This window comes from Osmia lignaria, chromosome 15, assembly GCF_051020975.1.
Source record: "Osmia lignaria lignaria isolate PbOS001 chromosome 15, iyOsmLign1, whole genome shotgun sequence".
NCBI classification, from domain to species: domain Eukaryota; kingdom Metazoa; phylum Arthropoda; class Insecta; order Hymenoptera; family Megachilidae; genus Osmia; species Osmia lignaria.
In genome coordinates this window covers 168,142-185,539 of record NC_135046.1, presented here as the reverse complement: position 1 = coordinate 185,539, position 17,398 = coordinate 168,142, and the positions used below count along the sequence as shown (strand labels likewise).

Genomic DNA, 17,398 nt, shown 5'->3' with positions numbered 1-17,398 from the left:
ACTTGCCGCAGTGCGTACGATCAGTTCCCGGCACTGTTTCTGAAGATCACGGAGTTTCGTTTCCGTGTCCTCGACTCTTTTCCAAAGCTGGCCGAGCGCCTCGCTTCCCGGTGCCAGTTGATTCTCCAAACTGCGCGTTAATCGACGAAGTGCAGCCAGCCTGCGTTCACGTTCGCTCAGCTCCTGCTCGCTTCCGCTGTCGGAGATGCCACTGTCGGACAACGAGCCATCTTCCTGGGTCAGACTGATCGGCGACGAGTCGCCGAATTTCGTCGACGCCCCGCTGCTCACCTCCTCCGTGCTCGAGTCTTTCAACTCGGTGCAGTTCTGCAACAAGAACACCGCGAGTCGCATTTTTAACTCACCCCGAACAACACCGCTATTCTTGTTCTTTCCTTTGGCATTCTTTTTCAACATGGCTCCGCGATAGATAATACGTCTGATGATAGAAAAATTTCGAAGGATTTTTCCACGTTAATACTTGAAATAACAAATTTCATTTACTTTCGAGCACGCCCGTGCTACCGATCTCCCGGCGATCGATTACGAAGAAAAATCACGAAAGGATGTGCTTAAACCATTCTCCTGATTAGATCGCGAGATGCTGATAGGTATAAATACACCCCGGGAGAGAATACGATATCGAATATTGCATAATCCAGTGTCGGTTATTGCCGGCGGGCAACCGGAAGGCGTATAAGACGATTATATAGTCGAAGAAGGGGCAGATAGGGTGAGTGAAAGAAAGGAAGCAAAGGGGGCACTCGGGGCTGTGCGATGACAACTAGAAATTAAAATGAAACTCAAAACTCGATGAACACAAAATATGTTATTACATTTCTAATCTTTGTTACATCTTTATTATATAACTTTTAAAGATTCTATAATCCCGCGATACTTTCTCAGTTAAGAACCCATAAAACAACAGTCGGAATCGAGAAAAGGTATAAAGGAACATCGTACACGTCGATCACCGTTCGATTTTCCCAAAAAACCACGGTTCGCGATATTTCTCGAACAACCCCCATCCAGCGCAACTGATACCTGTGTCACGTAACCGTTTCAACTTTGATATGAACTTGTTCCCTCCGCGAGAGAAGGAACGAGAGGAAAAGCGAGAGGGATACGAGAGGAAAGGAACAAAAAAAAAAGGGACACAAGGCCGCGACACGAAACGTTGATACCAGACAGCAGTGGTAATAGTAAAAAAGTGGAGTGGAGCGAGGATCAGAAGGAAGACAGGAGCGAAAGGGTGAGTGGGTGGAAAGCAAGCGAGAAGAGAGGGCGGAAGAAAGAGAGGGTTGGTTTAGGCTGTTGCAACGGAAGAGAGGGAGGAGAGGGAGAGAGGCTCCGGTAATGAAAAGCGCGATCCGCGTACCAAGTAGCAACCTTCCAGCTAACCTATATATAAGTCGGTATACTCTTGTGTAACGGATAGTAGGTACGAAGTGAGTCGAGTGATAATCCACGTTGCCCGAAGGACCAATCACCTAGAAGAAAACTGAGAGAATTCCTTATTACTGCCCTACGACGACTGAGCTTCGAATTCTATAAGTTCTTCGAGTCCTGAAATTCTTTCGCTTTTGACGGTATTATAAGAAAATATTTCGCTAACTATTTAATAAGTACTCGGATTTTCTTTAAAGGATGAGATAGCATCGATGAAGTTGTATGTTGCATCGTAGAGAGATGTCAGGTTTACAAATTGCCCCCATCCGCTCTTATAATTAGACTAATCTAATTCGATCGTGGCGTATAATTAGGACTTGGCTCCGCTATCGGAGGATTAAAATGTGTGAGAATTTAAGTGATCTAAATATGTCACATTCAGCGTAACCGGAAAGGTTTTTAGTCGATGTAAAAACGTGGTGGTGGCTCGTCGACACCGCTATATCCGCAGGCTACAACTGGTCAGTCGAACGATCCACCGGCGATATTAAATTTGTATTTTTACGCTGATTCCACGGCCCATTGCCGTACGTGAGTGGAAAGGGAATCGTTCGGGCGATTAACGATCCCGGCTCCCTGGGGAGTCGCTGCTTCTGAGATAGCCAACACCCCTGGTCGCCCGTACGCGATCCTGAAACTTCCCTTCGCCCACCACCAACCTATTCGCTAATATTTTATTTAATGCCTATCAAAATTTATGGATTTTTCACGCTCAGACCAACCATCACGAGTTCGTATGAAATTTAATGTTCGCGCAACGTTTTCCTTTCTGTGTTTAAAGGAGGACTTCCGGGAAAAGAAAAATATACAATGTAAAAGAAAAAGCACAACTAATTGAAGCTCATCGTCCCGAGGAAATCTAAACGGAAGAAGAATCAGCATCGCGGTAGAAGTTATTACATATCTCGAGCCACCCCCTTTCGTTTTATCGTTCCAATCAGAATTCCTTGAAACAGAATCAGCGAGAGACGAGGGATGAGGGTAAGGTCGTATAATGTCGAGCGTTTCTTAGCTCGCTAAAAAGGGTCGTCGTATCGGAAAGAGGAGAAAGAAAGATGTAACGTCGAGTGCATGAAATTATCCCCTCGAGTGTTGTAGATCGACGAAACCGAGCAGTCAGCCCGGTGGATTACTTCGTCTTGACGGGACTTTGAATACGCTCGCAGCGTCGCGTCGCGTCGGTCGAACAGCTTCCTACGCTGCTGCTAACGCACCCCGGGGTTGCCACCCCCCGTTCCTTACACGTTTGTTAGGGTAAAAATATCGTGTCGCGGGCCATACGTCTTTCAGACAGGCGAAATAAGCACGGGGACAATTGGAAGTTGCTCGGCTCGCCTTGCTTTTCTCTACCTCTCTCACTTTCGTGTATCGCAGGATGACTTATAAATAAATAAATAAATAAATAAATAAATAAATGATTTCATATGAAGACAAAATTTTAGAACTTAATTAACAATCTATCTTCTTTCAAAAATCTTAATTTTTCTCCTGTTAATTACCTTTCGCTTTTAATTAAACAACGAGAATGTTTGAAAGGAGATGGAATAATTGACTTCCGTTGGTCACGTATCCGGCCGGGAAGCAGTTATTCTAATCGCGTAGAGGGTAGAGTTAAAAAAATGAGCAACGTCGAGGTGGAAATATCGCGTGGCGGGCGGCACGTTTCTCTAACAAGAGCGTAGCACACGGCCAGGCCAATCGGAAGTCGTGATAACAAACCTGCCACCTGCTTCACCTCCAGCTACTTTTCTCCTTAAGTCCATAAAGCGGAGAGAGCGGACGCGAGCCGAGCTTGCCAAGAGATTTACTTTATATGCAAATGCAAGACGGATATGGTGGAAATAGGGGGATGCGATGGCGTTTAACCGAAACACGATATCGACAAGTGTCATCTGTCAAACGTACCCTCTAATCTCACCCCTTCTCTCCCTCGTTTGGCTACCTCCTTCCGGAAAATTTAGATCACTCAACTTGACCCTGAATACGACTTTATAAATGTAAATATTTAATCACTTTAAATTACTTTTAATTCATTTCGTTTATAAACTGAATAATTTCCATCTTAGATTTGAAATATTTCTTTTAAATATTTTATCTGCAACATAAACTTCGAATCCGTTATACCAAACGCAAACACGTTCTTCCGATTCCTTAGGGAGGACTACCCTTGCTTCTTCGACCAGAGGAAAAAAAAAACAAAAGTCGAGAAAAGCTTTCTCTCAAAGACGAACCAATAAACATGATTCGTCTTATAATCTCGCCTTTCCTTACGAGACCCATATCCCCAGAGTTCTTCCATCTCAGCCAATCTAAGCGGGGAAATGGTTTCATTCACACAAGTGATACCTACGGGGATCGTTACCCCATCCAAGGACGTTCAATAATTGCTGGCAGCTATCTAACCGACTGAAAATCAAGGATACCGTGGGAATATCGGCTAAGATTTCGTCCACGTCAATCATTTCAACGCCGAATATTATTCCCGATCTATGATTACTGAAGATCAACAAAGTATTCGCAGAAAGCACGAAACGCAGGAATCTATCCTTGGATCGATCAGTTTTCGTGCGTGAATAATGGCGGAGGTAATCTCGCTTGTTCGAACGTAAGAGAAGGCAAGGGTGGGCATCGAGAGCGGGAGATCCGTATAAATGGTAATAGGCATTATAGGCAGGCGAAATAAAGGAGAAAGGCGTGATCGAAGTACGAAAGGAATAAAAGAAACCGAGCGTGGACTCGAGGATAGCCATTATCCGAGCGAAGACGTGGATCACGATGCAAAACGCTCGCACTTAACGGCCCTCACTCGCCTCTGAATTCTTCTCTTTAGCCATTCTCGTGCCTCTAATCGTCACACATTACAGATCGACGACGCATACGTCCACCTTGTAATGGAATCGAACATCCCGGGATTCAAAATACCGGACCATTATCATTTTATAGCACAATTTTATAACGATTCGTACATGCAGAGGGTATCTTCCTATCGTTTTCAACTTTCGTACAAACGCGAAACATATGATTTTCTAATAAGTAATTTTAATTCTTACCTGACAATTCATGTCCTGTTTCTCGGACAGTAACCTGGCAACGTGACGAACAGACGAAGCAACTTCCGACGTGGCCCCTGCTTGCAGAGCAACGTCCAAAACGGCAAGGGTGTCTTTATCCCTTCGCAATGCGCACTGAAGCTCCGCCAAACGTATACTAAACTGCTGGACTGCTTGCAGGGCGCACAATTGTTGATTTCCCCTGAAAAATACAGTTAAGATACCTTGAGTTCCATGGAGGGGTTGGGATCATGAACCGGGCTGATTTTATGCCTCTAATTGAAAATCGAGGAACTTTAAGCCTCTTTGAAATACCTGGTCAGAAATGGTCAAGTTTCTATAGGACACGACTGAATAAAAATTTTATACCTGGAAATTTTATTTATTCCTAAACTAATTTGTAAATAAATGTACGTTTTTATTCTTCGGTCGATGAAGTATCTATTTCATCGGATAGATAGTTATCCCCGATTCCCGAGATCGGTGAAAGCTAGCAGGAAAATTGAATGGAAAAATCGCAGTCTGGGTCAACACAATAAAAAGTAGAACGAGAGGCTTTGCCTCTCGGCAAACAGTAAGACGTCAAATTATTAGTGGATCTCCCCAATGGCACTATCGGCAAACAGAAACACTTTATCCGAGACCAATCCGAACGCCCTACAGAAAGACTGGTCTGCTCGTTTTCCTCCGCATTGGCGTGCGAATCAAATAAGTGAAAAATCGGAAAATAATGAATACAGAAACGGCGACGGAAACGTTAAAAGAAACGAATCGGTTGGGTGAGAACGGTCGATTTGTACGTCGTGTATAAGAAGAGTGGTGCGCGTTCGTGCAAACAATAGGAATTTCAGTACCGAGGGATAAGAGTGACCTTTGTAAAAGCCCACTGGGTCACTGGTCAACCCTTTTGCATGGGTCAGACCCCTATCAGACAGGGGAATCAAGTGCTCATACGGCAATTAAAACAAGGTTTCGACCAGTGCGCCTCCCCCGCAGAAACACATATCAATTTCAAGATTTGTGATTTGCTTCATCTGGCTCGAGTAACATTACCATGTATCTGAATATGTATGCAAACGATATCACGTGTATAATTTGAAAATAAATTAAATGATTAATAATTAGGTTATTTCTCGATGACGTAACATTAGTCTTTCAACCTTTCGAGCTTCTATAATGTAGTGGCAAAACTGGTCGCCAGGGTATACATTGAAAAAAAACTGTTCAAATAGACGTTTCCTCTAGGTGGCGGTCACTTTAGAAATGTCCAAGCTTAAACTGGCGATCCCGGCTAAAACTAGTAATCCCGTGACACGGGTCGAAATCCCAAAGATCCGAGCCCTTGCTGCCTATGGTGTTCCACGGGGTTCCCGGTGTTTGCTTTCCTGGCTTCATTGCCTCTCATAATATTTGCCCAACGTCACGCGTCGACCAACCAACGGTCAGTCAATGATCCTAAAGCAGCTATTCAAGCGGACCGTTCGAAACTCGATAATCGCGTCCTTACCAGGAAAAGAAACTCGCCGTAAGAAATATCTAAAGTAATTCTAATCTTCTTTATTCTGAATGCTTAAACGATTACTTAATAATTAAGCGATTATAAAAAATTTCATACAAGGTACTCACTTTTGGAAGGTTTCGTCCCAAACACGATAGAGATCCGCCACGCCGTCTTTGAGAACCGTGAAGATCAAGGAGGCCGAATTACCGAGATCGGTGATCAGTCTGTGCGTGGAGACGTTCAGAGCCAGCATCGCCGCCTTGCGATCCCTCAACGCAGCCAGTTCGGTCTAGAACATTAAATATACATTTTTAGTGGTCGCCCTGTTCGGTTAGCTCAAACGAATTGCTCGCTCGGTTCTCGCGCCACCGAGCGAGGGGTGCAAGTGATGTATAAACTGATCGCAGTGGTAGGCTAAAGAAAACTTACCGCACTACCTGAATCCTGACGTACAACTAGGATAAAGAAGCTTTGTTCACGAATAATAGTACCGACTGACCGATTTCTCAAATTAACGATACTTAAATATTTTTCCCAGGAAAGAAAAAAATTGAGCTATCATCCGTTGAAAAATGATTAACCCTCGTGATTGAAGAAGCATCGAAGTCTCTGTAACCCAAACTACCCTCTTCCTCTACGTCGACCACGAAAATAATATGCAGGAGCGGATAGGTCGGCATCAACAACGAAATAAACGTACGTTTATCAGGAAGAACATAACCGAAGCTATAAGGGTTGTAAGAGCGCAAGAGATAAGACGATGGAGTAACCACGTCACGTTGTCACATTCCCGTCGTCCTACTGCAGCGGGCGACCGACGAGGGCAGCATAAATAAAGCCAGGTTTACGAGGACGACGCAAGACGTAGGAGAACAAAAACGGGAGCTTCTAGTTTCTCCTTTCTCCTCGTCTTTCCTACCCCTCTGTGTCTCGTCATTTCTCTCGTCGCGTGACGAGCAGAGCCGGTGTTCGAGGGAGGATCGTAAAGATCGTCCTACTTGCGGTCATCCAGCTTACAACCCGTACTCTACCGAGTAATTTCTGCCGAAGAAACGACAAGCTTTACTACTCTTTCCTTCTTGCATTTATATTGTACGTCGATCTTCGAACGAACACGAATTCCTACCAAAAGCTAGCTCCCGCTTTCTGGTAAATTGAAAGTTCAGGGCGGTGAATCGAGGGATGAAAAATCGAGGAACTTTTGGGACTGACGGAATTTTTTTTTTTTTTTGAAATGTAACGTTTTTGTTTCTAGTGAATTAATAGGAGAGAGTAGATTGTTTTAATTACACAATAGTAATGAATTTTTGTTTCTGTCGTTTAAACAGGTTTTGATAAAGTGCGAACATTCAGTCTTGGTTTAACACTTTTATCAGCCTTCATCGATCAACGGATTTCTCTCGACTGCATCGACAAAGCTTAAGATTTATGGTGTCGTCGATGGGATTTGATGAGATCAGATTTATGTAACACGCATGTCACGTACCGTTTTTCATCCGTTACAGCTACCGTGATTTATCATTATCATTTGATTTCGATCTCTGCACCTTTTTCGTATACACAGCAGCAATTTTCTTTCGCTTTCTTTTTCCTTCTTTTTTTGTAAAAGAAATTCAATTGTAGAAATGGGTAACCGGTTACTAACGCGACCTCACCGAACTCTTTGATCGTAGCTCGAAGTAAAGTGTTCGCGAAAGACTCGACGGCGAATCGATATTCTTCACGGGAGGCAATAATTTATGCAAAGCTGAGCACGAGTAAACGACGGATACAGGCGTGATTCCGGGCACGGTAACAAAGAGGTCAGACGCGTGAAAAGCGATGGCGAGACGCGATGGTTCACGCTCGATGTGCGTACCAGCATGGACAGTCGGCTTGCTCTTGGAAACTAGAGAAGGAGAATCATAGGGATGAAGAGAAAGAAGGACGCAGGTTTGCACCGCTGTCCAACAGCGGTCGCAACGAAAAGTGGTTGGCATTGATATTCCAGGCATATCGCGAAGCCAGAAGCAGCCCGCTCCATACCCGTAACCACCCACCGCATGAACCCCCCCTCCCCCTTTGGGGCCCCAGTCCAAAGCTCCACACCAACCCTCTACCCTCTAGAGGGTGGCCGTGCCACTCGCTCATTCCGTCGCGCTTTTCCTCGTACGTCGTGCATGACAAATATATTCGTCGCCGTCGCTGCACCCGTGAACGATCGCGGTTAATCGATTCGTCCACGGTTTAATGTCGAATCGGCACTCGACACGGAACTGAATGCGACCATTCGATTGACCGGCTTTCAGGTCAATCGTATCGTTGCTTTAGAAATAGATAAACGGCGTTGATTAGAGGAAAAAGTTCCATGCTTCGCGTCCGTGCGAGCCAAGTCTGCGATCACTGAAAATGGGAATTAGGTACTCTATCGAATGCAGATTATTTGTTACGTCTCGCAAGGCTGGTACAACCCGCGGAGAAACATGTAAAACAAGAAGGATCATGTCGGGTTTGGTGGCCAGACATCCTCGCGCCTGGGTTACCTGCTGCATAATGCAGCACACCGACCAGTTCAGCCGGCAAATGTTGGACGCTAATACATCTTGATGATAGATAGGGAGCATGTGTTTGGTCTTCGCAATGAGGCCGACAGGGATAATGTCGGGGATACAGGGGAAGCCGGATACCCGAACAAGAAAAAGATGAAGGAAGGAAGGAAAAAAGTGGAAGACGATGGATCGAAGAGAAGAAAGTGAAGAAGGCGAAAATGAGAAGGAGAGTCTTCGGTGGAGAAAATCGTAGAAAATAACCGACAGAGACGGCGAGCGGAAGGTGGAGGTGTAGGGTGTTCCAGAGGTTTCCAGAGAGGGGTTGGGAGGTTAGGCAGGGATGACTCTCGGGGGTTGGAAACTCAGAGGGTTGGCTAGGTTCGCTCGGCGTTCACTCGCGAGTTGCGATGTCGAGCACGTCGCCGTCAGACGAGCGTACGTGTGACACGACTACGCTTTTACGCCACTCTCTGCCTCTATCCTTGCCTCCTGACTGCCCTCCCTGCTCTTCCTCTTCGTCTTCCTTCGCTGCCACCCCCTACGCCCACTTCCCGACTTCAACCCTCTACGCTACCACCCCCTTTCCCTCTTTTTCTTACTTCTATTTCGCCTACTATCAACTCGTCCCACCCTACTCGCGCCGCGACCATCTTCCCGCGATGGTTTTAATAATGCCGAAGCTTGTTCCGCATAGATCGCTTTCAAATTCAATGGTAATTAAATGTGTCTTGTTGAAAAGGAATCAACAATAAGTTAAAGAAATTTCAGTGTTTCAGAAATTTGCTGATAGACAAATTAATTTGAAGAAGATATACTTTTAAAAAGAAGTTAAATGTTTCTTTTATAATACTAGTCGCGCGCTTGTCTATTTCCCACTTTAAAAAACGGAACAACATACCGCCATCTACAGGTCGCAAACATGGTAAAAGGGTTTCCTGTTTCATAGTCGGTATAGTGAATTTCTGTTCTAGCTCCGACCGGTGAAGGGAAACCTACTTCGCTTACCGACAATAGAACCATTACCGACATTGTTATACTAGACACGAACCAGAAACGTTTGAAAGAAAATGCGCGAAAGTATGCGCTCTTATATCGAATTCAAATTTTTTATTCGCGCAGACTTTGATACTCGAGTCTGTACGAGAGCTTAACGAGACAGAACTGCTACGTGCAGTGTTATTTGCATCGTAATTAGCGATTATACAATTCTTACCGTGATACGATTGATGCGCTCATCCAACACGTGCGGCTGTTCCAATGCGATTTCATAAGAGAAGAGCCTGTCGTGTGCTGCTTTGAATTCCGTTTGCAAAGCTGTCAATTCGCGATGAAGCGCGCTCGCCATTTGTGTTTCCTCGACTCTGGTCGTAAGGGACTCCCATTTCTCCAACATACCTGAAAAAAAAAAATTCCATAATGACACAACCGTTCAATTCAGAGGAAATAATTTTATTTTATATTTCGTAAATTCTTGATAAACATTGCTAGCTCCTGGTGAAAGTTACTTTCCAAAGTAGCTGACCTTTATAACGATAAAATTTTTTTTCAGTCTCGATGTAACGAAAAAGTTTTGATTATTAATACCGAACACGATACACGTGTCTTTTTTTGGCATCGCGTCATGTCAGTAGGAATAATCGAACAGACATTTCAGGTCAAGCTGCTTATATCTATACGCATATTCACTTCGTACGGCTTCAGTGACCCCTTTTTTCGTTTATACTTTCCTCCGGTACTTTCTTTTTTCGAACTATACACCGTGCCCTTAAAAACGAGTACGCACACGATTTCACAGACGGAGAGATACCGAAGTCTCGCTTTCATCAAACTAGGATATTCTAAAATGAATTTTTTTTTTTTTTTGAAATGTATGAAACTCTGATACAAAGTGTAGAAAGTGTACTTAATCCCCTTAACATAATTTAGAATCTAATCGATAATTATTTATTAAGAACACTGATCCAGTAACAAATTACACAAAAACTGTAAGACTCACAGAGAAAATGTCACGTTATTTATTACACTTTCTCCGTGGTATCAGTTCTATCTCGTGTTTTTCTTACTCTATATAATATCCAGAATATTTTCACATGAAATATGAAAGCTTTAAAGGTATCATTATAAAAGAGCATTTAAGTACGAGATAATTACAGTGATATGCTTTCTTCGTCGAATTAGATTGCTTTTCATACTATGTAGAAATATAATCACGTGATGAAAAGTTGGTAGGATTTAATTTTTCCTTTTTGCAGAGTAGCCGTACGTTTCAATTATTTCGTGAAATGCGGTTACTCGGTTAATATGAAATAGTTAATTTCCTTTTCTTATTCCCACGAAATATGCGCTCATGAAAGTGTTGAAAAATACGGTGGTAAGAATAATTAGTGTCTTATCAAGAGCAAATGAACGCGCGACCATTCGATAAATAACACCGGGACCCTACTTTCGTTCAATTAAACACCGATTCGTAAATTGTCTTTGGAAGAGGCAGATAAATTATTCGGAGAAAGCCGATCGAATTCTCCTTTCGTCGTAACATAGTAACTGTGACCAAAGCATCCGAGTAATTATGCTCCCGTAAATAGAGAACAAGAATTGGAAGAAAGTGAATAGAAATGGGAAGGGGAAAGGTGTGTTGTACTTAGAATCGTAAATCAACAGCCCTCTCGAGTGTAATTAGCAGCCACTAACGTTTAATAACGACCAACAATTATTGCAGTTTTTAACAGCACAATATTAACGAGATATTTAATACGCCATCAATTTGGTGGCAAAAACGCATTGATTTACGACGAAACAAGGAATAATATGAAAGTTCGACGTGTAACTTATAATTATGATAAGAAAATAAAAATTGGAACAAGTATTCAGAATGGTGTGTCTGTTTTTTTGGAATTAATTTGTATCCTAATTAGCAATTGCGAAATGTATCACTGAAAATGGCTCCTAAGGCCCGTCACGTTTTTCCCCAGACATCTTTCAAAAAACAACTTTCACTTTGTCACGGATGGTTCACAAAAACCGCTGTGCAACGAACTGTACTTATCAAGTGAAATCTCGAATTCCGTTGAAATGGTAAAAACGAATCGGATTCTACTGGTCGTTGAAACAAAAGAATGCTTTTAACATTTTCATCCTTTCACGGATCATGTTTTTGCGCGATAAAATTCCTGTGCATCGATCAAGTGATGCATTAAAGAGAGCCTAGATCCGCGATAGCTTATTTTGTTTTTAATAATTATACTCTAGAAAATTACACCTTCGACTTCCTTATCCCATCAAATTTCTCCGTACCCAACGACGAATCTTTCATTACAGACATCCTGCGCAACGGTCAAAAAATGAGCCCGTTCTGTTAATTAAACGCACAAAATATAACCATTGGGTTCATGCGAGGGACAAAGGATATCGTTACGGGAACATGCTCATTGACAAACGTTTCCGAGGACAGGCACATCTGGTGCAGGATAAAAAAAGAACAAACATGTCGGAAAACATCAGCGATGGAAAGCAATGAATTTCACACTGACCTACAGGAAATGATGGAGAATGTGCGGAATAATTGCGGCCGGCGTAGCAAGACGTATCGTGTATTACATGTAATATATTATACATCCTATATTATCACGGTCGAACAACTACGCTCAGTAGAGCAGAAATTGGTAGCCGCTATACGGGCTGTCTCAAAAGCAATACATTCAAAATGATATTTTTCAGGCGCGAGTATTTTAAGTTAATCGAGCGAAGGAAAATTTTTTTTATAGAAGAAAGAGGATTAAAAATTAAATTTAAATTTAAGGGTTAAAATTCAAAGAAATCAAAAATTATTTTATAAAATCGATAGCTTTTGAAATAAAAATGGAACATCCCGTATACAGAGATCTCTATGCAGATATTTTTATTAATAAGCGCAATCTACGATTCTGCGTTATTAATAAACTAAAACGAAACTTGAAATAAGCCTCAATTTATGCGCGTAATCTTCTCGACGATACGTGCAATTATTTTACACATTCGCCAGGAAATTGAGCCAGCTAGTAGATCATTTAAAACGACTCTGTTATTATGTACCGTTTCCCGAGGCTGGGAATTAAATCACGTTCCGCAGGATTTTGATCTAAGCAAATAATTCTTTTTCGGTACAAGATATAATACTATCTAAATTGAGCTAATTGCCGGATCACTTGGACAGGGAGAAGATTAATGAATAGTTGCAATCTAAACGAGGTACATTTTTGTAAGAAGAATAGAAATACACCGATACCGTTCAAATCGAGTGTTATCGTTTACTGAATTGAGACGTGTTGATCGAAGAAGAGGTACACAAGTTTCAGCATTTTCTTTAACTATGGGTGTTAATTAATCGCTATAACGCGCGTGTTAGCGTTATGGAACCTCGACAGCACCTTTCTATGACGTGATAAATGTTGAAACCCGTTCGGAGAAAGTAGTAATAATACGTATTGGACGGTCGTGATTCTTGTCCAGTAGGATACTCGTAAATTTAGGTATCGTTTAATCTAATGAACTCTGGTATCACTAAACTAGCGTGTGAATTCATGTCTGATAAGCGTTCTTAATTTTCTTTTTATTTAAAGAAAATCACAAGGCAACGAGTGAAATATTAAAATCGAATGATCAGACTGGTAGACTTATTTCTTTTGATTAAAGCAGAGATTGCGTTAATTATTCTAACGTCGTTACGTATACGATGACCTTATAATTTATTCGCAACTCGTAGCTCGAATCAATATCGACAGCTTTCCTATCGATCTGTCACGGGTAACTTACATAATTCCTGCCAATATGATAATTCAGTTTGGTTAATCAGGTAGCATAGTTGGACGCGATGCGCGCGTCGAATGTACGAGCGGCAACGTTCAAGTTTCACACATTTGCAAGCTAGATAATGCAATTAGCCGGGCCATAATTGTACGTAGCATCGACGTATACGCGTACATTATACACCGATGAAACCGTCATGGAACGTTTTCTAATACTGTTACTGAGCAGCAGCATAGCTTTCGAACATTCGCGAATAAAAAAAAAACATTGCTCATTAATTATTATTTATTGTTTCGGAGCTTGGTCTCGTTTGCTTTAGCCCGCTCGCATCTCGCCACGAGGAGCGAGTGAGAAAGATTGGCATAGAAAAAACAATGCAATCCATTTCGACAGAGCATTCTAATGAGTTATTTCAAGATTTCGTTACAAATATAACGACAATTTTTAAACAGAGGTTCGAGTTTACTTATACTTGTGAGCCTATTATTCTTGCAATGCTCATTGATACACGTGTAAAAAATCGTCTGTTAAATCATATACAGAAAAGAATGACATTCGATATTTTATTAAATAAAATATCCTTGTTTTGTAATAACGCAGAAAGAGAAATAGAAAGATCATCTGCGAATAAATTTACAGCGAATGAAAGCATTACAGGTAATTTCACAATAATATCGTAATATCATGACAATACATATATACATACTAGATAAATTTGGCGAGTGTGAGTGTAATTATATAAAGAAGTTTATGTATAAACAATTTTGCAGCATCATCCCGAACTTCCAAACTGTCGCAATTTTTAATGGATATAGGTGCGGAGGATGCACATGATGAGCTGTGTAATGAAACCGCTAAGGCCACACGATACTTAAATGAAAAAACTGTGCCAGCTAGATTCAAGCGATCGTCCTGGCAGCACGTTGCTCCTCGCCTTTTGTTTTGCTGGCTTGTTCTGCGGCCACGAGCTCGGCCACAGTTTCTGCTCTGGTGATCAGGTCGCTGACTTCTTTAATTTCAGCTCGGTTGATGTAGAGCTGAAACGACGGCTTCATATTGAAGTAGATCGTGTATAGGAGCTCTGCCTCGGTGTGTTCTCCTCTGCGGCGCATTAACGTGGTTATTTCGTTAATGAAGGTCCTCAGTGGCTCGTCCGGACCTTGTTTGCGACCGGCGATTTGCTGGTCCAATCGCCTCTTTTCCCCGGCTGGCACGAAGAATTTTCGTAGCTGTTCCTGGAGGTTCGGCCACGAGCATACTTTGTTCGCTGCGTTTCTGTACCATTTTTGGGCTTCGCCTCGTAATAATTGAGTGAAGCCCGAACGCATTTGGTGGTCGGTTAGGCCGTACGCATCTTGTAGTTCTTCTAGCTGCTCCAGGAACACATGCGGGTCTCGTCCGTCAAAATGGTAGTTCCATTTTCTCATGATCTCCATCGTCTTTACCCGGTCTTCGTGGTGTCGAACGACTGGCTCTGGTGGAGCGGATGGACCTGCTGGAGACGCCGTTGTCTCGGCGTTCGTCTCTTGCCCGCGGTTTGGTGTTGATGTGGCCGTGGCCGGACGGTTGCCCAGGTGTGTCAGGAGCAATTCCCGGGCCATCCCCCCGTGGAACTCTTCGTAATCTCGGGTATGGTCGACTTCCTCCTTGTATCCCGGCTTGTCTTGCGGTTTGTCTGGAAACTCGTCCTGGTGTTCTCGGACGTAGTCTACCAGACTGGTCCGGAGCTGGACCCACGTTCCCAGCGTTGACTGGTGTAGTCTATGTAGCTCGTTGACTACCTGGTTCTTCTACAGGCGATATACCCAAGCGATGCCGGCCATCCTGGTTTCGTAGGTTTGCTTCCTCGGAATCGACAAGGCAACTGCGAACAGTCAATCCAGCGTCGATAGAGCCACGCTCCGTGGGCACCACTGGTACCAGGATCCTCGTCCAATAGAGCGGTTTCATAGGTACCTCGGGACATAGAGGTCCTTTTCTCATACACGCTCTGCTTGCAGGGTTCCAACCTCCAACCGGAGGTATAGGTAAAGGACAAGGTCCTGTCGGTACGGTTCCTGCCGGAGGCGGAGGCGGAGGAGGTGCTCCAGGTATTCCAATGAGCGGAGGTGGCGGTGGTGCAGCAGGTATGCTTCCAGGTGGCGGAGGCGGCGGTGGAGGTACTCCGCCGAAAGGTGTCGGAGGTGGTGGCGGAGGAGGCGGAGCGGATCATCCTGCGGATATCGTTCCTATCGACGGTGGCGGAGGTGGAATCGGTGGACCGCTGTGCAATCCAAAGGAAGACTGCGATCCCTCCTCCTCCGGGGAGACCAGGCGTATTCGGCTGGTCACGCAAAATATGTGGATGGCCAGGAAAATTACCTCTGTGTAGACGCAGCGGATGACCCTTCCCTTGTCGTCCAAGTTTAGTGTCCATCTGCGCCCATTGCGGGTAAAACGATGTCGTTTTATGCGGGTGTAGATCTGGACTACTGTTCCATCCGCCAAGGTGTACGGGATGGTGTTCACCTGGTCCGTTCTGTCCGCGTGGTCCACCGTGCAGGCGGCGGCCAGTGTCCTGATCGGCTATGGCTGCGGTGATTTGCAGTGACTGGCCCAGGCCGCGTCTGCCACTGCCTCCGCCGATATTGGGGCCGGTTTGCGCGTCGCTGGTGCCGGGTTCCCCAGATCCGGTGCTGCGGTCAAAGCTGCTGCTTCCGTCAAACTTTTGGCCGGTGATTTCGGCGGACGGTCGCCGGGTGCCAACGGTGCTGGCGTCCGCTTTGCCGGTGTCAGCTCCGCACTGGGTGGCCGCCTTGCCGGCGTCTGGACGCGGCTTGGCCGGGTCGCTTTGCGGGTCGGCGCACAGTGGGACAAAACTGCTTTTGGCGATCAAATTTCTGTAACTTTGGTTCTATTGGAAATATTTTAATGAAATTTTGGGAAGTTTTTGCCTACATTATAATACTTAAATTATATTAATATAAATCATATTGAACTACAGGGTGTCAAGATATTCACGTATAAACTGTAACGCGTTCAATATCCTTCACTTGTTAGACATAGTTTATGTTATTTAACAAAAATTTAACTTAAAACTGTTAATAACTATAATGAAAACGGATATAATAATTAAAAAATGACCAGACATGTGTTACTATAATATATTTATTTATATTTATTATGATCTATACCAAATCATTTGTGAAAATAGTTTCAACAATTATGAAAATTTATTATGGCATATTGCAAGGCCGAAATAAAGTTTTAGGTGACGAATATACACGTTGAATGCAGTTAACTAGTTAATAATCGTATCTGGTACTGCTTTTCCATCATCGTGCGCTGCGGCCAAGATGGGTGTAATTTATTTCAATCGCCATTTTTTTAAGCAGTGGCAGGTTGGGGCAGCCGTTTTTTTCTGATTCTGATAGAGGAAGGTTCATTCTTTTGTTACGCCCGGAAAAATTTTGCAAATTTGTTCGCCTCACGTTCCCTTATCAAGCCTTCGGGTTGTAGAAGTCTCCTCATGTAAGGGGCGTGGGGAGGGCAAATTACTACTGCACCTTTCTTTAATTTCTCCTTGACTCTGTGCTTTCCCATCAAGCCTTCGGGTTGTAAGAGACTTCTTCATGTGGGAAATGCGCAGGGAAAAGTTTGAGCTTATAATTATTCTACTTTTGTCTTTCCTATTCTTTCATTCTTCTCATACTTCTCAATTCTTTTCTTAGTTGAAACCCCTCCTTGAAACTATCGTCGTGCTCAACTGCGTAGTAACAGAAACGTGTGATAGAAAAACTCGGCTTCGACCGAGGAGAGGTATCATAAACACCGTTCGCGGCGCGGTTAGCCAGTGCTTCGCATTGTAGGGGTCTCCTCGGGCTAACTGCGCAAAAACGCAAAGATTACGTTATTACCGAGATTAACATCGATACTCTGCTCTTTTCCACGCGTGGGCGCCAGTCGGTCCCTAACAAGATCGCGTGTATGAATTGATTGCTGGAATGAGAACGCAAAGCAATCTAGCTCGTTGAATATTTGTATGAATGCGAGAGCGAGGAATGAGAACCCTTGCAGGCAAACGTTAGCAAGCGTTCGAGGACTGT

The 17,398-nt window shown here is 43.6% G+C and overlaps 2 protein-coding genes across 2 annotated transcripts; both read right to left on the bottom strand.

Annotated features, from left to right (window-relative positions):
• Window positions 1-3,511: 3,511 nt before the first annotated feature.
• On the bottom strand, window positions 3,512-11,850 carry LOC117609312 (uncharacterized). The gene is made up of 5 exons (XM_076692755.1): window positions 11,823-11,850; window positions 9,742-9,923; window positions 6,126-6,289; window positions 4,500-4,701; window positions 3,512-3,544 (listed from the first exon to the last, which is right to left on the bottom strand). The coding sequence occupies exons 1-5, from the start codon at window positions 11,848-11,850 to the stop codon at window positions 3,512-3,514; spliced, it is 609 nt and encodes a 202-aa protein (XP_076548870.1).
• A 2,362-nt stretch (window positions 11,851-14,212) lies between these two features.
• LOC143306129 (activity-regulated cytoskeleton associated protein 2-like) lies at window positions 14,213-14,749 on the bottom strand. The gene has a single exon (XM_076692754.1). It carries the CDS (start codon window positions 14,747-14,749, stop codon window positions 14,213-14,215), a length of 537 nt encoding a protein of 178 aa, XP_076548869.1.
• Window positions 14,750-17,398: the final 2,649 nt, after the last annotated feature.